The sequence below is a fragment of the Spermophilus citellus genome (genome assembly GCF_964194105.1).
Source record: "Spermophilus citellus genome assembly, contig: SCAFFOLD_297, whole genome shotgun sequence".
NCBI classification, from domain to species: domain Eukaryota; kingdom Metazoa; phylum Chordata; class Mammalia; order Rodentia; family Sciuridae; genus Spermophilus; species Spermophilus citellus.
In genome coordinates, this window is record NW_027673140.1 from 99404 (window position 1) to 123901 (window position 24498).

Consider the following 24498-nt stretch of genomic DNA (forward strand, 5'->3'; position numbering starts at 1 on the left):
GGAGGATCTAGGACATTCTGGATCTAAACTATACTACTTTCTGTGTGCCTAATTTTAAATAGGGAAAAAAAAACAAACTGTATGTCTATTATACAGCTGATGTAGAGATTAAATAAATTAACTCATATGACATAGCTGTTCCTGGTACACAGCAGGTGCTTCTTACTCTACAATAGACTATATGCTCTTTGGTAGGGAAAGGAAATATGAGGGACATATGTGGTTTCTGTTTTCCCAGTGCCTAGCACTGTGCCTGGCATTATAGCAGAAGTCAGTATGTTTGCTGAATAAATCAGAAAGTCACTCCTTGATTGGTAAGATAAGGGAAGAGAAGGAAAAACCACAAAAATGCCACCATAAAAATGCACTGACATCTTAATTTCTAGAGAGGATATTCTTCTAGGGATATTTACCCCAGCACTCCAATCTAAGTGTCCAGCATGGAGGTGAAAAGAACCAACAGAGGGAATATGGAGAACAGTGCAGAGTTGGCAAACAACAACACAGGTATGGCAGGGAGAGTTCTAGGGAGTAGACAGGCATTCTATTATCTTGGAGTCATAAAATCAAAAGGCTATCTGGGACACAGAAAAAGATGACAGTCTGCCGTACTGAGCTGACAGGATGAGCTTAGCTGGACAGGAGGATAGACAGAATAGCCAATAAAGGAAAAGCAAAGGAGGCGCTTCTTCATGGGGCACAAGAAGAGTGTTCTAGAACTTGAGAAAATCCAGAGATGGGCATTATTTTGGTACTTACTACCAGGAAGCAGTTTTATTTCAATCATTACATAACAAAACAATTCTATAAAATAACGAGTCTTAGTGCAGTTTCCTGAAGCAGTTGTTTCACTGTTCTAGGGCAGAGAAACTTATCAGGAAGAAGCCTAAATCACTTCACTGTAATTTTCCTTCTCTTAGATCCGATAATCTTCAGGCCTGAAAGATATTAAAAAAAAAATCAACATTCATCTCTTCATGAATCATTATTTTTTCTAACTAAGGAAGGGAGATTATTTCTCCAATTTACAATGAAAGCAATGATTCATTGAAAAATTCTACAAATATTGCATCTAAATATATGGTAAAAAACACTAAAGCCAAAACATCACAAAATAGAAAATTTAAATGACAATCTGAAGTTCTTTTGAAAACACAAGGTCAACTTGTGCCTATGTGTATATATATACATATATATATATATATATATATATATATATATATATATATGTAGTTACTGAATAATTTACATCCTCTGCTCCACTTTTGAACAGTTTCTCATTAAACTCTTCTCACTGTAATCTTCAGGAGTTTAAAATCACATAAAAAATAGATTTGCCATACAAATGCAGATTTTAAATGTGCAATTTCCCTATTTATCATTTGCTAGATTTAATTTTCATTATGATACATAAACAACATGAATATCTAAACACCAGGCCTTTGATATTTTTACAAATGTACAATTGATTTTCCCTCATTTATATACTTACAGTAAAGTATATAAGTATTATATACTTTATAATAGAAACCTGAGAGTCACTTCCTTTAGAACACATTAAAACAAGGAAAATTAGGAAAGTGTTAAATCTAACAATAGATAAAACAAAGAAAAGAATCATAACAGAGAAAAGGAAGAATAAGAAATTATAAATTGTCCCCAAATTTAAAGTGTTCTGTTGTTTTTCAGTTGGGTATTTGTAGTTACTAAGCTCTCGTAGAATTTTCTGAAGGAGAATAGTAACATTTACATTAAATAGATATTTTTGAAACAACTATAAAAATATCTTAATTTGAGTTCTTTTAAAAAGTAGATATACTCTGTTTGCCCTGAAATGACTTATCTATTCCATTTCCACATTTACAGTATATTTTCTTTTTTCTTTTCTTTTTTTTTTATAAAGAGAGAGTGAGAGACAGAGAGACAGAGAGAGAGAGAGAGAGAATTTTTTAAATATTTATATTTTAGTTTTCGGCAGGCACAACATCTTTGTTTGTATGTGGTGCTGAGGATAGAACCCGGGCCGCACGCATGCCAGGCGAGTGTGCTACTGCTTGAGCCACATCCCCAGCCCTACAGTATATTTTCTTAAATGGAATACTCATAAGCTATCAGATAGCCCAGCTAAGAAGACCAACTGTCTACTGGCTCAGGAAAGAAAGCTATATTAATTTGAAATTGTTTTATTGTTAAGCTGAGGACCACAGGCACTGATCTGGGAAGCGAGCCAGGTATGCTTTACCATATCAGCCATCTATAACAACAAGAGAAAACTGCAGAGTTTTGTCACTGTATTTTTGAAATCTCTTTCCAAATGTAAAAACTGCAACCAAAGTCTGAGAAATGAAAATGGGATAGGATAGCTAAAAGTGGCCCCAATGTGTACCCATTTAACCTTTGCTATTTGACTCAATACAACTAAAGCAGCTCCTAGTTAAATGACACCAGTACATTTGAAGAAGCAATTTATTCTTTTATACAACTGGTTCACATAATTGCAAAGGAGCTGGTGGTGATGCAACTGGAAAAAAACCTTCTGAGTTAATTTCCCACAAGAAATCTCTGCAATTCCACTCAATAAAATTAAATGTGTTTGGTCAGTCACTAGTTGTTTCCACAACAAAGGTTAATTTGTTAAGTCAAAATGAAATGATGATACCACCTTTTAGTAGAATTTAGAAGCAGAATTAGAAATGTGGGAGAAGTGTGTAATCTGCTAGATAAGGGCATGTGGATACTGACCCCAAGGCAAGTGGAGCTGGATGAAGCCTTGATTTGTTACAAGCAGATATTTTTTTTAAGAGGAAGTGAGGAAGATGGAGATGAGGGTTCTGTTAGGGCTGCGGCAGTAGTGAGTGAAAAGAAAGGTCAGGTTCAGAATTTTGGAAGCAAAGAGCAACAGTTGGTCTACGGGGTGGGTGGAAAAGGGAAGGTGGGGAAAGGGCCAGGGAGGTGAGGGAAGAAGAAGCTACTAGAAGTTGAGGATTCAAAGACAATTACTAATTTTCAGCTTGAAGAACTCAGTGAATGGCTGTGCTATTTTTCAGGATAGGGGACAGGACTGATTTTGAGCATGATGGAATCTGGACATAGTAAGCAGCTAGAAATATGAGTTTGACATTTAAGAGAACTAAGACAGGGAGGAATAAATCTCTAACAGATTCCTTGTCTTCCATCTCATTTCTCCATATCATGTGACTTTGCTTAAAACTGTGAAAGGCCCTCTCTTGCCTTAGCACAGTTCAACTTCTCCAGAATTAAACATATAATCCATGACATGGCCTCAGCTAACCTCTCTGAGTCATTCTTATTATATCCTGTCTTTCTGCACCCCAGTCCCTCCACACTGCCTGCTATTTCACAGATAAAAACCTCCGCAGTGCTGGATTTGACTCGGGTACTTGAAATGTCCTCTGCTTGGAATCTCTTATCTTTTCTCTGCTGGAAACTTGACTAATCTTCCAAAATTCACCTCAAAGGTTACATCTTCTGGCAAGCTCTTCCCTACTTTCCCTCTCTCTCTAAGCCAGGCAGGCCTCCTTTGTCTGTGATTCCCAGAAAACTTCTTGTGTACTTCTACCACAGTGTTTCTTAAATTATACTTGCTTTTACTTACTTGTGCCGAATGTTTATTAGGTGTCACGAAGTGTAGCAACTACTTCAGGTTAATTATTTTACTTTATCCTCACAACCACTTTGAAAGAAAGACATTGCTATTAAACTGCCTTTGCACTGACAAAACTGAGGCTGAGTGGCTCAGTAACTTGTTAATGACACAGAGCTAGGAAGCAGATGGCAGGGATTTGATGGCAGATCACGTGATTCCAGTGCTTGCAAGGGCCATTTTATTCCATTTGACTCCTATTAGGCTGCCAGTTCCTTCGGTGGCAGAGTTCCATCATGACTGATCTTTCATTCCCAGCAACAAGCATAGTGCTTGGCAGAGTGTGGATGCCTGGTAACCTGTCATGCAGCATAGCTACTGCATTTGTTATGCCACTTTGTTTACAAATCCATCCTTTCCTCTTCCTCCTGACACATAATCAGGGGTTTTTTTTTCTGATAATTAGCTTGCTCTCAAGGAGAGGATGGGGGGGGGGACAGTGTCATGGCCATGGGACTAGATTCTAGACACTAGTATAGCTAGAAACATCCTTTCGTAGTGGAGGCAATTAACAACATCATATGACTTCAGAAGGTTCCCACGTGGGGAAAAGAGGTTTGCACTAAAAATGACTCTCTTTTTCTGTTTCAAACACAAAAGTAAGCACACATAAAACTTATTTGCACTGCTTACTCCCTTCCACTAAAAGAAGAAAACCTATGATAATATTAAAAAAGTGATGGAAGAGCTATTTTCTTTGATGTTTCTCAAACTTGAGTGGGCACAGAGATCAAGTAAAAATGTATCTCTGATTTCATTTATTCTGCAGCAGGTTCATGGTTCTGTATTCCTAACATGTTCCACACGACAAAATGCTGGTTCACGTCCCTCACTCTCTAGCAAGGGTTAAGCTCAGACCTCGGACAGAGCTCCTTGGTGACAGAAGGAAACAATTTCTTGACAAAGTTTAAAAATAAAATAAGTACTTCAGAAAGTCAATTTTTAAAACTCTGCTGTGCCTAACAGAAGGCAACAGGCTTCCTCAGCTAGAGGTGACTCCATTTGAGATAAAGTATCTTTCCTGGCTTTTTACTAACAGAGGACTACATTCACATGCAGTATTGTGTTTTTCTGATACAATACATATCTTAGTGATAATAACCTGTAATAAGGCTGGCTACTGAAATTTCTTTGGTGTCCATCATCAAAGAGAGATTAAATTGTAGTCTAAGTACCTTTAGTATCAAGTAAATTTCACTATATTTAGGTTCTTTAAAAGATGGGGACCCCTGTGGTAAAAATAAATAACTAGAATTGAATTATCAGATTATCTTGCTTACATATCTATCCTATTCTGCCTGAAATCTGCCTAATCTTTTTATTACATTAAGTAATTTTTAAGGCAAAAAATCTGGCATCCATTGTGCTGCTTTTCATCTGCTTAAATATCTGAAATTTTACTAAAATGACTTGAGTTTCTGCCAGAGGGATGATGGGTGAATTTGTATTCTACTTTTGTCCTAATTCTCTGTAACTCTTTCAATGGAAATAACCAATTATCAACTTTTAAAAGGCATTATGCAATGTTAATGTAGTTGTTAATGGCAATAGCATTCTTAAAGTGATCTTAGGTAATCTTTGGAGAGAGATTTCAAATCCTTTACAGAAAGCTAATGCTACTTATTTTTATGGGTTTTGATGAAAATCATAAAAATTTACTCCTCAGCAGAAATACAGGTTGTATTTTAACAAAATTACCATGATCTTTCTTTAGATATGTAATATAAAGTATCCAAATTTATATATATCAGTTGCATTAGAGCAGACTATTAAGAAAAAATTGTACCTTAGCTGAAGTTATTAAGAAAGTGTTAAAAAGCAGCAAAGACCAAAATATAAATATAAACTATAACAATTAAAAATCAATTTCTATCTTTTACAGAGAATTTGATTCCATCTATTTGTTCAGGCATTCTTTCATTCAACACATATTTATTGAGTGGTCTGGTGCTGCTATGGCTACAGGAGTAGTGTCAGGAGAAAGAGAGTTTCCTAACAGAGAGATATTAATATGTAATATATATAACATATAATATAGCTATAACATATAATAAATTTTATACAATTCATTAATCATATGCACACAGATATTTTGACCTTTGAAGAAAAAGGTAAAAGTTTCCACTTTCATGTGTACTTAGGATATACTTGGAAGATTTTTGAATCTTCCAAGAATGATCGAACATAAGATTTTCTTTAATTCATTTTCTGTATTTTTCATAGCTAGCAAATGTTCCATAGCAACAATCTATTTGGCCAATAATATTCATCACCAACAGAAAATTGCCTTTAAACAACATAATTTTTTAAAAACTTACTTTTTTTGAATGAGGAAACACCATCAAAAGGGCTTGTCTGAGCCATAGAAAATATTCTAGTTTCCTTGAAATTGCTCTTAACTGTTCAAGTCACACCACATCTTATGTAATTGTTTTGTAGGGTAAATCCTTTATCACACATGTCTCTATGCAAAACATCACCTGGTACCTATTAAATTAACAGGCACACTGCAGAAATGCACAGATTCAAATTTCGAATATGGAAATGATAGAGGTCAACACATTTATATTATTCTGAAAAAGAGATTATAGTGGATATTGTATACTGGTAGAAAGAATGTATGTAGTTTGCAAATACAAGGAAACAAGATTATTTAGCACAATGTTTATACTACAGTTAAGTTAGTGACAATATATTAGTCCTAACATAATTTATTTTCTAAAAAAAAGCATTCATATCTCAGTTGTAAATCTAAGAAACTGGGCATAACTTAAGTTTAATAAATCTCTTCTTCTCCCTTAGTTCTGGTCTCTGTTAGTATAATACTTATTCTAGACACCATTTAAAAGACTACAATAAAATCTGAACAGTGACATAGTCTGAAAAAACAATAAAAAGTCAGTTTAATTGAGTTTTAAGTCTCTTCTATTGCACAGACAGAATTCGTAGAATAAACCATTCCAGGCAGTCTGGTACAGCACATGGTTCTTAAATGTGTTAGCTGGACAGGGAAGAGTAAATTTCAGTGATGGCACTTTATACACATTTCCGTCAGGCACTCAGCTTTCTCATACCCTGAACACACTGTGCTTTAAAATAATCTAAGATCACATGATTGTTTATCATGTTTAAAATTCAAATTTGTTTTTTAATTAAATTGGAAAGGAAGTGCCATTACATTCAATTATCACTTTTAAAAATCAGAATGTATATTGGCTAGGGTTTGTAAATGATCTGTTTTTTTGTTGTTTTAAATAGATTCCTTTTTTATTTCAACAACCAGTCTTGACCTGTTCATATCAAAGAACACTACCACTTAGAATACCTAATTTGAGCAAACTCGGCAGCACTGGAAATACTGAGGACTATGGCTTAAGCCAATGCTGAGCTGGTTGAAATGGATGGGAAAGTTGGAAAGTACCCTTGTTCCCTAAGTCCAGCTAATAACTTCTGACTGTAAAGAGCAGCAAATTAAGTTAAATCTTCTGGGAAAATGCCACATGACTAGACTAGCATAAAATTATGGAAAATCTTAAAGCTGTCCAGACCCCAGCTCCTTATGGGATTGGAAAAGGTAAAAATCCTTCTTTACTGTGTTTTAACTCTCTGATCTAAAGCACTTTTTCTAAAGACATAGGTACAATTTTTTGCTCAGCATCACTTAAAACTTTGAGGATTAATAGCTTTCATATTAGGGAGCATACACTACCTTAAGTCCTTATTCTCTTCTAGAGCTGCAGACTGAAGAATGCTCAACAGTGCCCTTTTCCAGGGTTACAGTTCTCAGCTGCTGGAGCCCTGTTTTCCTTTTACCTCGCTGGATGGAGTGCCTATTGAACTCTAATCCTAATCCTAACCACTGGAAAGAAAATTACAGAGCCAGTCATGGCCATCCTCACACCTTCATCTTTTCCACCCATCTCTCCTTTGCAGGCACACTTCTGTAACACACTCTGTAAAATGTAAACACCAGGAATATGGATTTTCATTATAAATATGTATTTTCAAACATTCATTAATACTGAAACTTTTCACATTTAAGTTTCTCTATAAAGGTTGAGAGTTTTGCTTAAAATAAAGCATTACTGAATTAATGAGTAAGAAATCATAATGAGAAGCAATTTAAGTTGAGACTTCCCATCTATGTAGATTTTCCTAAGAAAAAATCTCACCTCATAATTTCATAAAAATTGGAAATAAAAATTTAAATAACCTGTTATTTTTAGTCTACATAATAAAAAAATGTGCTTACGGTGATAGCATTATAATTTTCATGATAGTTGGAGTTCTGAAATGTGTTGGCAAAATTGCAATAGTTATGGGGATAATTACTGATAGTATTAAAATGAGTTATCCATTTAAAAGTTAACAGTTTCAGGCAGGTGAACTATAATGAAAGGACAGTCCTATTGTTTTTCCTTTCCTTTCATAAAAAGAAATTCTAAGTGCAATCCCCATATCACCACTTACTCATGGAAAACACACATCTGCTCTGTACCACCAAGAGAAATAAGATATTTCATAACATTTTCTTGCAAAATTCATATATTCATGAAGTGTAAAAAATACTAATATGCCAAATATATATTCACTAACTGAAGAAGTGAGATGAATGGCCAATACTACCCATATAGGAAAATAGCTTTTAAAGAAATTATTTATAATTTTGTCATAAATATCTGTTCCATTCTTTGTTTTTCCCCATTACTTTAAAAATGACTGCACAATTAATAACTAGCAAAAGAAAATACAACATATGTTAAAATTAGAGCTGCAAATATATGAGCTTTGTCAGTGACTTAAAATTATTTAAATTCCCAACTATGGTAGGTTTTAATTAAAACAATTCTATTAATCATCTACAGGACTCAAAGCTTAGCCTGACAATTATTACTGTTGCTCAAAAGTTTCTAACCTCTAATAGAAAAGTCAATGAGCTTTCCTTTTACCAAAAGTTAACAAAAGTACCAATGATGATGTATACATTTATATTATAAATGTATTTTAAGTTTTATTGCTAAGGAAAAAAGAAAAACAAAAGCAAGCTATTTTTGTGTCTGTTTACTTGTGGTGAAATTCAGGTATATGTGTTCCAGTAAAGTCTCTGCAGATTCATCAGATTTATGTTGAATAAATTCCAGTTAGTACATTCCAAAGGAAGATTATATTTTTGGCTTAGCTATTTTGGGTGGAGCAAAAGCATATTTTAAGTAGGTTCCTCCAGAAGGAGAAACTATATTTCTTCCTGTAAAGGCAAGCCTTCCAATAATGAGAAATTCCATTTCCAATGCACTGAATGGCCTGGTGTATCAGATATTTTAATTCTAATTTTAAAGTATAAGACCTTTAGGAAATAATAAACAATGAAGGTGATATGGTCCAATAAGTTGCTAACCACATTGTGAAATTAAATTTATTAAAATTACATTCAATAAAAAGTTCAGTTCCTCACTCATGCCAGCCATGGTACAAGTGCTCAGGAGCCACATGTGGCCAGTAACTCTAAATGAAGTTCAGCTATAAAGCTTTCTTATTGCAGAAAGTGCAACTGAATAGTCTTGAACTGAAAGATCATCTATTTCCTAGACAAGGTTTTTGGTGAACCAAAAATGACTTATTCTTTTCCTGGTCACATGATTTTCATGTAACAAGCTAACTGGACTTGATGACACCTGCAATATGCAAGGAGAATGACATTGTGATTATTTGCATTAAATGATTAGTATACCTATACTGTGATATACTCTTAAGTTTCAGTAAATGTATTTCCCCTTTATTAGTCTGGAAACACAAGTTAACATATGTTGTGTGACAAGTAATGAGAAAAGATCACAACTTTAATAAAGTGTAAAGGAAAGCCTGGTGTCTAATGCATATTCCTGTCACAGGGAACTCTGGAATGAAAAGAAAGGACAGGAAAACTCATTCCTGGGGTAGTAACTAAAAATGCATCAAGTAGCTCTAAGTTTGTCTAAAAGTCTCTAAAAGCCCTTCCTAATTCTATTAACATAATGAACAGTCACCTTTCAGTTTGTTTTAAAACATAGCAAGAATTGCTAAGTAAAATAAGTGTTGTGATTTCATTTGATTATAATAACACTAAATATAATTTGTTGTAAATGGTTAGTATATGATTGCACTGCTTTGACTGAACTGATTTAAAGCACATTTCAGCATTCTACCCCCCTCTATATAAGCATACACACACACACACACATATATATATACACACACATACATAAATAAAACTCAAAGTTCATATTGTGGTCACATATTTAATAGCACATTTGGTAATTATAGTTAAAAAAAAAGGTGTAACAACCCTCTTGACTAGGAACATACACTCATTTATGATGGTGTGTCTTTAAGAATATGTGACATACCTATATTTACAGAATTTGTTACAGGAAGGTAACATGCCAAAACTTCAAGAACTACTTTAAATTCCTTTTTAGTATATAGTTTATCAAAACATAATATTTGAGAATGGCTTATAACTTAGGTGCACTTATATAAAATACATTAGCAAGCATGCTAAAACAATATGAATTTGTAAAAGCAAAAATATTCCCTACACAAAACCTGGCGAACACTTCCAGTGCACTCCATTTTTGTGCACATTAGCTCACTCCTTACTGCAATCCTCTAATAAATGAATTAGCTCCATTTCACAGTGGAAGACATTGAATCAGACAAGGAAATGGACTCAGAATGAAAACACTTATCGAGGACCTACAATGTGCCAAGTATGAAGAGTTGGGGATATAAATTCTGAACCAGATGATGCCTCCTCAACCCTTAAGGCTGTTCAGTACTTATAACATCACCAAAACTTTGTCTTGTTTGGCACATTTAGTATTTGATAATTACTGTTAACAAGGAGCACTCAGCAGAGTAGCTGGAAGCAAGACCCAGGAGCTAGTCATCTTCAGCTTGAATCCTAACCCACCACTCACAATTACATCATTTTAGGCATTACTTTATCTTCTATGCCAATATTTTTTCCTTCATAAAAAACAGGGATAAAAATTGTAACATAATGTTCACGAATTTGCTCAGAAACAGGTTATTAATCCATGTAAAGCACACCATAAATGTTTTATTATTTATTTATTTTTGGTACCAGGGATTGAACTTAGGGGCACTCAACCACTGAGTCTATTTTATTTAGACACAGGTTCTCACAGAGTTGCTTGACACCTCGCTGTTGCTGAGGTTGGCTTTGAATTTGCAATCCTCTTGCCTCAGCCTACTGAGCCACTGGGATTATAGGCTTGTGCCACTGTGCCTGATCACCTTGTTATTTTTATTGCTATTTATGCAGTGATAAATAATACATATGAATATAAATAAATGAGATTTTCTATATAGGGAAATATATTATTATTAAATATATATATTATACATAAATATATATTAAATATATGATTCTATACTATGAAAAAATAAAGTGTGTTTTACTTCATATCTTCTAGATATTCTTTTCTAACTTCACTTATAAAAGCTGATAATGGAGATTCTGTATCTGCATTAATCCATTCAACAAATATTTGTTGAGTACAGTAATCAGAGATACTTAATGTGTAGGGTACAGTAATCAGAGCTGAAGAAGACAAGCATGTAGTTCCCTCATGAAATCTAGACATTAAGCAGAAAATCACACAAATATTTGATTACATTAGAATAAACACAGCAAATGAAATGTAAAGTATACAATGAGACCCTATAATGAGGAGACTAAACCAGTTTAAACACTACAGGAAGCACTGTTTGTGGAGTGACATTTAGAGCTGCATCGTCTGTATATCCCAGGCAAAGAAGCCTGGAAACAATTAGATGGGAGATAGCCTGTCAAATCTTAGCAGCTTTATGGATTTTAGAGAGAGGAAATTGTATGGAAGAGAGGAAAAAGATTTTGTTTTTCTATTTGGATCAAGACTAAAATTCCAGAATTAATGACTTTTCATTAGATGATATTCTTGGCTTACGAAGCAATAAGAAAAATAGAATTCCTTCGTTTTAGGTTGATGACAATGCATTTATCATTCCAAAAGACTACAGTCTATCCAGGTAGGGAGATCCCAAATGAAATACCTGACATCATCCTTGCACTTACCTAGCAAGATGGTCAGGGTTCTGACATCTAACATCTGGAGGTTATTTGCAAGTAGTAGCTGCTGAGTTCTCAAGGGAGTAAAAACATGAATTGGCTCTTCCTACCCTAAAAGATCTTATCATTTAGCTGAAGACAATAAGGGTACCAAGTTCAACTTCAAAAATAAAAAAAAGAAGAAAGGAGAAAAGACACTTACGGAGACCATACTCTCGGGAAAGCCTCTACTTCTTCCAGGGTGTATTCATCTAGACGTTTTGGAATTTTCCGAGGCTGAGGCAGCTCTTCCACTAAATTCTTAAGAATATCTTCTGGAATATCCTATGTTAAACACATTTGAGGCTTAATTTTCTTAAAACATCTTTCTTAATAATAAGTTAATAATACTTAGTACTAGAAAATATGCAAAAGATGTTTATAGGATGAGAACAATATAATCTTAAAACTCATTGTCTAAATCTCTGAAAAGCAAAATGGACCAGTAATATAACTAATTGTATTACAACAATATGCTTTACTTTGTCTATAAAATACATCATTTAATTTACCTCCCTTTTCAATTACAGGAAGGTGCTGCCTTAGTTCATTCTCATGCTTTCTCATCTGATGAGTGGATGTGTTGGGTCTACTGTATCCAGTACCACTACCTTTCAATTTGCACTTCATGTTATTGCCAGAAAAAAACTTTGAAAATTAAAATCTGCTGGATCTTTAGGCTGTTTATTTATCAAAGAAACATTTACTGAACTTTTTTTATGAACCAGAAATTATGTTTGGTGCTGAGTATATAAAGAAAAATCAGAGATTATGACTTCTAAAGGTTTACTCTTCTCAAAAAGCCACCTCTCAAGCTTAAGTTTGTCATGAGGGAGCTCTAACTCCCTCGCTAAACTTCCTCAACTAAAGCAGCATCCTTGCTCTTAGCTTGCCTCTGACCTCACTTCTCCCCACACTCCGGAAGTTTCTGACTTAACCACTCCTCATCTTTCATGCACTGGTTGAACTCAACTGCACTGCCTTTCTTAGTGGCATTTCCTCTGTGCAGAACTACTTCCTGTCTATGCCCACATGCTCATAAAAACAAAGAGAAAAGATGGAAAACTGGCCTGACAACGGTGGGCAGAATGGACTGCAGTGGGGAAAAGCAGAAGACAAGGAAAAGAGGTCAGCAGCTATTCTAGTAACCAAAGTAAGACATAAGAAAGACTGAATTTGGGGAATAACAAGTCAACAAAAGAATAAATTATATCAACTAAGAGATATTATAAAAAAGGAATCATAGGAATTGGACAGACTACATAAAGGGAATAATATTAAAATGAATGGGTAACTGCCAGGTTCTCCAAAAGCCCATGTGTAAAAAGCTTGGGCCCCCAGGGTGGCTTGAGAGGGAAGTGGTGGAACCTATAGGAGATGGGGCTTATTGGGAGGTCCCTAGGTCATTGTGGGTGTCCCCCGAAAGGGAATTATGGGACCTCAGTGTCTTCCTCTTTGCTTCTTGGCCATGAGATGAGGTAAATAGTTTGCTGTCATGTGCTCCCTATCATTGCCTGCTGGTATGCCACCAAGGCCTGAAAGCAATGGGTTCAACTGATTAGGGGCAGGAACCTTTAAAACCATGAGTTAACTAAATCTTTTCTCTATAAGTTAATTATCTCAGGTATTTTGTTAAAGTAACAGAAAGTTGACTAACAAACATAGTAACCAAAGGAATTAACATTCACATTGTACCCATGACACAAAAATAAAGCAACTACCAAAGGGAAATATATTGTGAGACTAGATGGATATATTAATTTCTGTGAGACTATTGAAATAATGGTAAGATATCAACATGGAAATATTTTATGAGCATTTCCACAAGGAGAATAGACAATTTCCTTTTTTTAATTGTGTGTGCCTAGAAATTTTCAAAAAAGGGGGTACCACACAGTACATTACACCTCTCCAAAGAGAACATTATTACAACTGGAAATCAAATATCTAGCCAAGGACATGACATCAAATAAGATAGTTCTGACTAATGAATATAATTAGAGTCAGAATAAAATTTTATAATAGCTTTAGAATCATAGAGCTCGTTGGGCGTGGTGGTGCACTCCTATAATCCCAGCAGCTCAGGAGGCTGAGACAGAAGGACCACGAGTTTAAAGCCAGCCTCAGCAACTTATTGAGGTCCTGAGTAAATGAGAGCCTATCTCTAAATAAAATATAAAAAAGGGCTGAGGATTTGGCACAGTGGGCAAGTGCTCATGAGGCCCATCCACAGTATTCCCCCACCCCCAAAATCTGAGCTCTACTGTGTTGTAAGCCTGTTCTAAAACATACTATAGCAAAAATTTTAATATTTAACATTTAAAATGGCTTTTTAAAATTATGATTTTCATAGGCTGGGTAACTATCAGCAGGAGAAAACAACAGATATTAATGATGTTTCTTTACTCAAAACTATTATAACAATATTGATATCCCTTCTCTTACTATCATTACTTCTCAGTAATGCAAGAAAAGTTTGCAGAAAAGTAGAGAATGCCTGGGTAAGTGAAATATTGTTAAACAACATTCAGTTTTGACTTATTTCAGGGAAGGCTACATGTTGGCTTTATATTTATGAAAATTTGTGAATATCTCATACTTCGATGGGAAGATATTTACAAAATCCCTAGATCATTTGTAAAGATAAATTCTAAAGTTGTCAGGTGCTCACTCAGCACAGAAACTAGAACACAGTGGATTCCTAATAAATGTTTGCAGAACAGAATGAAATTTTTACTGAAATAAGCTTTTCAAATTTCCTCACTATTACAGAAATGGATAAAATTATCAAAGAATGGATAAAATTGATGTAAAATGAGGAATTAAAGTTGTTAATTAGGCATTACATGTAAAACCAGGAAGAGAGAGAAGTGCCTCCTTGAATCTACACATAGAAGGTAATCCATAAATTTTATGTACCTGAAAGTAACTTAAGAGTACTTTGCAAATTCTTCAACCCTAAATATTTCAGCATGTATCTCCTAAATATAAGGATAGTTTCCCATACAACCATGTTACAATTTCATATTCAGGAAAATAAACATCAATGAAAAAGTTTTTTTTTAATGTAATACATAGCATATATTCTAACTTCACAAATTGGTCTAATATTGTCTTATATAACTTTTTGCCAATCCAAGAGCTAGTCAAGGATTATATGCTACATTTAATTATTCTATTGTTTACTCTTCCACCTACTCTCGAATCTGAAGAGTTGCCCTATCATTTTTCTTCAAGAAATTAGCAACCAGAGATATGAAAAATTGTGCTCTAAATGTATAATAAGAATTGTAATGGGGCTGGGGTTGTAGATCAGTGGTAGAGTGCTTGCCTAGCATGTGTGAGGCACTGGGTTTGATTCTCAGCACCACATGTAAATAAAGATTGACAACTAATATTTAAAAAAAAAAGAATTGTAATGTATTCCACTGTCATATGTGAATTAAAAAATTAATAAAAAATAAGAGCATAAAAAAGAAATTGGCATTTTAAAGAGTTCAGGTCAATTATGTTTCAGAATGTCTTGAATTGGGATTTTTCTGATTGTTTCGTTATAATAAGATTCAGGCTAAGCATTTTTTGTGAATATTAGATAGTTTATATTGAATCTTCAGTAAGAGGCACATGCTGTCAGTTTGTCCCATTTCAAAGAATACATCGGATCACTTGGTTACCGTGGTGTCCAACAGACTTCATTAATGCAAAAGTATCTTTTCCCTTTCAAATAATTGGTACTCTGGGGTTGGCTAACTTCGCTTAGCATTATCTTCTCCAACTCCATCCATTTACCTGCAAATGCCATGATTTTATTCTCTTTTTATTTCCGAGTAATATTCCATCGTGCAAATATGCCACATTTTTTAATCCATTCATCTACTGGAGGGCATCTAGGTTGGTTTCACAGTTTAACTCTTGTGAATTGTGCTGCTATAAACACTGATGTGGCTGTGTCTCTATAGTATGCTGTTTTTAAGCCCTTTGGGTGCAGACCGAGAAGTGGGATAGTTGGGTCAAATGGTGGTTCCATTCCCAGTTTTCCAAGAAATCTCCATACTGCTTTCCATATTGGCTATATCAATTTGCAGTCCCACCAGCAATGTATGAGTGTATCTTTTTCTCCACATCCTCGCCAACATTTATTGTTGTTTGTATTCTTGATAGCTGCCATTCTGACTGGAGTGAGATGAAATCTTAGAGTAGTTTTGATTTGCATTTCTCTAATTGCTAGAGATGATGAACATTTTTTTCATATATTTGCTGATTGATTGTAAATCATCTTCTGAGAAGTGTCTGTTCAGGTCCTTGGCCCATTTATTGATTGGGTTATTTGTTTTTTTTTTTGTGTTTAGCTTTTTGAGTTCTGATATAAGGAGGCTGACTCATAATGAGTAGGGAGGGGGAGTATGGGAGGAATAGCTGAACTCTAGATAGGACAAAGGGGTGGGAGGGGAAGAGAAGGGACATGGGGGTAGAAATGATAATGGAATGTGATGGATATCATTATCCAAGATATATGTATGAAGACACAAATTGGTGTGAACTTACTTTGTATACAACCAGAGATATGAATAATTCTGCTCTATATGTGTAATGTGAATTGTAATGTATTCTTCTGTCAGAAATATAAAATTAATTTTAAAAAGATTTAAAAAATAATTGGTACTCTGAAGCATAACACTTTGAAACTAAGCCATCTTTTACCCAATGGTTATAGAATATGCTGATAATGTAGCTTTTCTAATTCAATATTCCTTCCATGTTTTCTACATGACATTCTTCCATAAAGAACTTTTCCTTTTTCAGAAGAGAAGAAAAAATCATAATAAATTTAAAAATAATTTTTGGACTAACATGGTGAGTTTTGTTTTTCATGAATACAATCCGTTATTATTACCATTTACTTCAGATTCACAAAGTCCTGAATTTGGTCAGTGGGCACCACCTCAAGCTGCCTGTGTTCCTTTGAGACTTCTAAGTTTTTAAGCCTTAATTTCTGTTCCTATTATTTTACTATCATAAACAATACAGAAATGATAATCTTCTGCAGAGAATAGCACATGAACTGGTCACTAGTTATGCTCATTTCTATTGGTTATTTTATTTTCTGAATATGTAAAATTTTAACATGGTAAAAACCTAAAATAGAAAAATTCTCTAAAACGTATTCTTTAAAAAAATCTCATCCTCTCCCCTATTCCTTTCCAATTCTTTGTATGCATACTTCAGTAAATAGCCAACTTCATTTTCTCATTTATTTTTATCTCTTTATGCAAAAAAAGAAGCAGATATGTACATCTGAGTGTAGAAGCACATTATGTATATAGCCAAAGAAAAGGTAGTGAGTAGTCTATATTATCTTTCACCTGTTTTTCATGTCTCAATATAACTTGGAATATGTTACTTATTGAGTTTCAGAAATACCTGTTATTTTTAAAAAATAATTGCACAATACTCAATTATCTGGATATAGCAAAGTTTATCCACTTTCCTCAATAAGCATTATTTATATTTCTTATTGCATTATAAATAAGGTGAAAAATAATTTCATACATGTGTATTTTTAGGATAAATTGCTATAAATGAGATCGCTGGATCAGGGGTGAATCTTTTCATGTATGCACTTTGGTCAAAGATTACCTAATTTATGGAATGACAGTAGGTTGTACATATTGTATTCCCATGAGTAAGTGCAAAGTGTGTTTCCCTGTGGCCTTGATGGTAAAATGTTTCATTTGAACATTTACCAGTTCATTTCTAGGGAAAATGGTACATTTATTATTATTTAAGTAGTGTACTGTTCAACTTAACTACCAAACATATTTAAAACATTGATACTTGAGCCTATCTTGTCAATGGAATAAATATTCATTAATAATATTTATTCTAAAAAAATCTGTGAAGTACAATCAGAAATAGGAGTTTAAATTTCTGTGATTTTTGTGAACCTTAAATGATGTTACTGTACCTGAACATGTTATATCAGAGGTAAAATGACTAGTGGGGTATCACTGTACTTATTTGTATAAAGCAAAGGCAATAAATCAATCCTGTTTAAAAAGTATGAATAATCTACTCACTATGAATAATTACTTATACATTGCTTAAGCTTATATGAAAGAACATAAGTAGCTTGAACAATCACTATTACTTGATATTCTGTAATAAACTTCTATATTATTTTTCCAGTACAACTATAATGACAGCAACTATTCTAAGCAACTGCCATCCCTATATTAAACACTCTACAATTAGATTATTATAACCTTTACAATACATTTATGAAATAGGTATTATGTTCGTTTCACAGTTTATAAAACAGGGGAAATAAGTAACTAATCCATGTACACGCAGTCAAAAAATAATGGGACATGAATTCAAATCCAGGCAGTCTGACTCCAGAGCTTACACTCAAAATATTTTATTAAAGAACCTCTAGTGTTTCACTAAATTATTACTATTGAGGAAAATTATCTACTTTAATAAATAAAAATATACTTTTTCGGGGGTTGGGAGATATAGCTCTGTTGGTAGAGTGCTTGCATGCATAAGACCCTGGGTTCAATCCCCAGCACTGCCCAAAAACAAAACAAAAAACTTTTTTTTCCCCAAGTACTTTTTAGTTGAGTAAATTCTAAGTAAGAACAAGAACTCTAAAGTTAAATCACAGGAAAGAATTAGCAACCACAAAGTTATTAATTCATGATTTATTGGAAGTTTGCCACTGGTCACATAGAAAGTGAACTAAGTTAATACTGTTTTTCATTGTTAATGAAATTATTAATGAGCAGTTCAATTTAACAGGGGCTCTCATAGTTCCTTGTTCAAAATAATGCAGTTACTAACAACAACAAAAACAGACCTTATAAGATTTTGAGTTTTAGTTCAACGATGGCTCACTTTATGGTTTAAAATAGGAGTAACATTTACTTTACATATACAAATTAAATTACAAAGATGTGTCAGAAGTTGAGATAAAATTATTGAAACTAAGTCAATGGCAATTATTTGAAATAAAGAGAAAATGTTTAGGAAAGGTATCATTACCAAAGACCACTGACTTACCTCATCTGGAAAAAGATGCAACCTTTGCATCATTGTTCTTCTGTGAAGGTTTTTTGGCAGCATGCCATAAATAGCCAATTTTACAATCTGAAAAACAGATATACCTAGAACTCAGTAAGAAAAATCTGACTTGGGAAAGAAAACAAGCAAACACAATTATAGGTGGCGATGAAAACTAGTGGCTAAGATTCAGCATAAATACAGAAAAGAAACAGACCTAGTAAATATGTTGAAGCAAATAAAAAGGAACTTGTAACTTTGTACGTTATTCTTTAGGCTTTATTTGTTTATTGTTTATTTAGGAAAAAAAGAAGAGAGATTAAAAATAACCCATGTATGTGCCAACTTTAGACAGCATAAGAATGTCTCTAAGCTTATAAAAGAACCCATGGCTCAAGTAATCTATCACACAAGTTAGAGGACTTTAATCTTGGGAACACATTAAATAAATGGCTAAATTGAAAAAAAAATCATGCTTAACATTAGTTGAAAAGTTACTATATGTACAGTGGTCAGTGTATTATCTTTTAAATCTTATTTATGATGTTGTGAAGTAGGCATTATAATTAGTTTCATTTTACAGATAAGAAAACAAATAGTGAAAATAAAGAGATTCTCCAATTTTATATATCTAACAAATGGTGGTACAGGAATTTAAACCAACCAGTTTCATTCCCAGAACAGACACACAGTACCTGCGATCATCTCTATAATATGCTTCTCTCTATAACCTATCAAGATGACAAAGTCCCTTTCCCTTCCATACCAGTTCCCAAGATGGCAAACTAACTTTTCCATGATTTATTTCCCCCCTTTTAAGTTATTCTCTTTGTTGGTCTGAATGTGATTTAACATGTATTTGGTATAGAAAAGGCCTCACCCTTTAAGCCACAATCTCCTGGGGGCCTCCTATATACAAATATTTGTAGTATACAAATATACTGCAAGCTCCTCATGAAAGTGCTGATAGAGACTTGTGGAGTGCTAAATTGATTTTTATCATTTATATTTATATTTCAAGAGTATAATTTGATGTGTGTTAATGCACTAAATACATTAGAATTTAGTTGCATTGTATGAGAATTTCTTATTCCCTTTCTTCTCTCATCAAATCAGACGACAAAGCCTTCGTACAGACTGAAGCTAATGGCATATCATACATGTTTTCTGTTAGTGCTATTAATACTTTATGTTCTAGAGAATTTAATGTAGATTTATACTGTTAAAAGCAATTAAAAATCCATTTCCTCCAACACAGAAGCTTTGGACAAGTGCTACCAGTGGTTAGTGGCTGCCATACTTGACAATGTGAACAGAATGTTCCCATCATGGTGGGAATTTCTATTGGACAGCACTGATCTAGGTATTACTTTTTAAATTTTTTCATCTTTTTAAAGTCATAAGTACAACTGACAATGTTAAGACTACTCAGCATCTTTTCTGGATAAGCAAGTTGCTAAATCCTCTGAATATATTTATAATAGTAATTGTATTGGTAGAGTTATATGACATTTGGTTTTCATGATCGTAAAATTTTGTTGTATTTATCTGATTAACAATTAATATTTTAAAAACATTTTTATTAGTGTATTATAGTTATATATAAATAGGTGGATTTCACTGTGACATATTCATACATCTATATAACATAATTTGCTCCATTTCATTACCCAGAATTTCCCTTTTCCCTCCCTTCCTCCTCCTTCATACCCTCTGTCTACTGATCTTCCATTTATTTACTTTTTTAAAAACTGGCGATTATAATAATACACAAAAGTGTGGTTTATTGTGATATATTCATAAATGCACACAGCACACTCAGTTTCATTTTACTGTTCATTTTCTATCCTTTCCCCTAGATTCCATTCCTCTAATCCACTGTTGTCCTTCTATTTTCATGAGATCCTCCTTTTTTTAAACCAATGCTGATTACAAATTATAGCTACCAGCAGAGTCTATTGTTTGAGACAAACACAGTGTTTGAACTGGGAATAAGATGAGTGACCTCTTCCTTAACAAGTAATATTTTTTTCAAAATACAAGAGAAAAAACAAACAAAAAACTTTTATGAAGTAATAATGCAAATGAATTTAACCCTGAAATATTTTCTAATCTTCATCATTCTTCAATACATTTCAATTTTTGTCCATAAAAATGATTTGAAACAATTTCTACTAATGTTATTCAATGTCAAAAGTTGGACTATACTGCCTCCTAGTGTATAGCTAATATGCCTGAATGAAGCAGAAACTAAATTTTAAGCTTAAAAATATTTATAAAGGATTAAAACTGTAATTTGTTGTAAGACATGGTATATATATTAGTAGCCTTTATAACTTTTAACACTTTAAATGCAAGTCAAATTAATAGACAAGAATGACCTGTAATAGTCTAAAAATACTAGTTATGGAGTGGAATATTAAGTATTCTTCAAGAAGCAACCTCTAAGCACATTTTCATAAAATAGATATGAATGATACAAAACAGTAAAACACAGAACTTGTAAATGGTATGTCAGGCATCATTATAGTAAAATAATCCTCCCCTACACACTTAACCAAGAAAATTTTGGGCAGTACTACAAACAAATGATTGTGTATGTATGTGTGTGTGTGTGTGTGTGTGTGTGTGTGTGTGTGTGTGTATATATATATATATATATATATATATATATATATTCACTATTTTGGGGTAATAAAATAGAATATCTTCAGAGTCTAACACTCTTGCTCATTTATGAATGTATTTAAATAAAAAAGCTAAAATAGTCCATAAAAATGGAAAACACTCTCTCTATCCAGAGTATAGTTTAAATGCCAGGTTTATTGAGAATTTCAAAAGGAAAAATAAATTGTAAAACAAATAGAAAGTTTGGTTTTATTCATATTGAAGATTGATATATAGGTTAGCACTTCTCCCTGTATATAACTCAAATGAAAGATAAAGTAATAAATACTTTAGTAACCTCATAAATGTAGATATTACCCAGAAAGACAGTATCAGGGGGTATAGTGGAGAAATTAAAATTTGTTGAAAAGTCTTTGCTGATAGGTAATTTCCACTGTGAGTGTGACCTCACAAGGTTTTGAGGCCCAAAATATATTTTTATGGGAATCAAGATCTTAAGTCTAAAGTTTAGCTTAAAGAAGTCTTAGGATGGTAATAACCCTCTGCACTTTACAGCAACTAAGTAAATCCTTTTTTTAAAAACTTAATTTTTAACATGTTTCAAAGAATTCTCAGAGATGAAATCCTAAGATACTTAAGTGTATCAAGTATCCTGAACAGATACAATAAACTGAAGATCCACAATGACCACAAATATTACAGTCAGATATAAATGTTAAGAATATGTACATTATGCTTAAAGAAATATAATAGGGAACTAAAATATGAAAAATTGACCAGGAGACTATCAAAATTGATCAACAAATTTGAAAAAAGAACCAAATAGTAAAACTTCAAGAAAAGAAAATAAAAAGATAATTCAATGAAAAGATTAATTGAATTAGACATTAGACACAGATGAAAAGATAATTAGAGAACTGGTACGTAGATCTAAAGAAATTATTGAAACTGCAGCAAAGAGAGAGGGAGACAAAAAATATGAGAGGTATGAGTCATGCACAATAAAATGCAAAAATCTAAGTATAATCAGTTTTTCAAAAGGAAAGAAAAAACAGTAAAGAGACCAAATACTAAAAGATGTAAGAGCTAACAAATTTCTAGAACTGAACACAGTAATCCTCAAATAAAATACACAAGATCCCCCAAAAAATATGAAAACCAAAGCAAAAAAAACAGGAATAAGATTTTAAAATTATGCAGAAAGACACAGTACATACAAAAAAATTAACATCCTACTTATCCATACTAAAAATAGAAATCTATGTAAACAGTAGCTTCAAAAAGCTGAGAAACAATGTTCATCCTAGAACTGTATATACAACTGATCCTCTGTATTAGTAGGTTCTACAGATTCAACCAACTGTGGGTTGACAGTATTTCAAAGAAAAAAAATCACAACTACAAAATTTTATTCTGATCATTGTAAGACAATACAGTATGCCAACTATTTACAAAGTATTTACATCCTATTAGGTATTATAAGCAATCTAGAGATGATGTCAAGTATATGGAAAGATGTGCATAGGGATATGCAAATACCAGGCTATTTTATGTAAGGGAGTTCAGCATTTGCAGATTTGCTTATCCATGGATATCCTGGAACCAATTCACAATGGATACCAAGGAATGATTGTATAACAAAATTATCTTTCAAGAATGAAAGTAAAAATAAAGAAGACAGTTTTGACAAAAAAAAGATGAGTTCAGAATTAGGAGAATATAACCATAGGAATGTCAAAGGGAAGTATGCATGGAAAGGAAAATTGATCCCAGAAGGAAGGATGAGTTACAATAAGAAATTGTAAGCAAAGAAAATCATTAAAAAATTTAAAGCAGGATAAAACAATAACAAGGATGTTAAACTGAAAGAGTTTTAAGAATATAGAAAGAATACAGAAAGCAGGTAGAAGGATATAGAATATAGAAAGAAAAGAATAAAATAATATTTACCCTGGGGGAAAAAAAGAACACAAGTGGTTAAAAGTATAGACTTCTCAGTTGAATGAAATCACCTTTGCCTCCCTTTTGGCTGTGATCCTTGCCAAGTTTCTTTACCTCTCTGAACCATGATTTCTTACGCTATAAAATAGGACTATGACATGGGTGACCATGAAAATTAAAGGAAATTGTGCATGTAAAATTGTAACAATAAATGCATGTAAATACATTGGTAAATAAATTAAATATAATTTAAAATGAAAAAAAAAAGAAAGCACGTAGGCTAGGAGGGAAGGTGGGTATTAAAAACGATTTAACGTCTTTGATTTGATTAAGAGGAAGGTAATGATACTGATTAACCTTAGACTTACAATAAACAACTTGAATAAATCCAAAAGAAGACAAGGGAAGGAAAATAAGATCTAGTTCCATGATGCTTACAACAAACACACCTATAATAGGAAATGGTAAAATTTAAATAATGGAAAAATATATGAGGCAAACATACATGAAAAAAAAGCGTCTGCTATACCTATACTCTCACAAAAAAAACAGATTTCAAAGTAAAAATCATTACTGAAGACAAAGAAGTTCAGTACACATTGACCTTGATCTATTCTTTACAAAAATTATATATAATTTCAAACTTAAGTTTATCTAACATTAAGTCTTCAAACTATACAAACAAAAAAATTGACAAACTTATAAGGAAAAATGACTAAATCCACAAACTGAGATTTTATCAATACATTAAAAATTAGAAAAACAAAAGAACTCTTTCAGATAAATAATAAAACAAGAACAAAAACAAGCCAGTAAGAATATGTGGCTGGAGCAACATATTTAGCATATTTGATGAAATATATATACATACACATAGAAGTACACACCTCTCTCTCTCTCTCTCTCTCTCTCTCTCTCTCTCTCTCCACCCCCTCAAAGTATTTGCAGCAAACTCATATTCTATGCAAATATGCAGGGTGCAAGAAATAAAAAAAATGCATTAGAATTCTTTGCTAAATGTAAAACATAATAAATAGTAATTAGGACACACACC

At 33.0% G+C, this 24498-nt stretch overlaps 1 protein-coding gene across 1 annotated transcript in view; it reads right to left on the minus strand.

Annotated features, from left to right (window-relative positions):
* Positions 1 to 743: 743 nt before the first annotated feature.
* LOC308640060 (large ribosomal subunit protein uL13m-like) overlaps positions 744 to 24498 on the minus strand; it is a 37951-nt gene continuing 14196 nt past the window's right edge. Inside the window, exons 5-7 of the mRNA XM_081312116.1 lie at positions 18876 to 18962; positions 11977 to 12098; positions 744 to 938 (exon numbers count right to left, since the gene is read on the minus strand). Of these exons, the coding sequence (XP_081168242.1) occupies positions 917 to 938; positions 11977 to 12098; positions 18876 to 18962 (231 nt within the window). The 3' untranslated portion in view covers positions 744 to 916. The remainder of the gene's footprint in view (positions 939 to 11976; positions 12099 to 18875; positions 18963 to 24498) is intronic.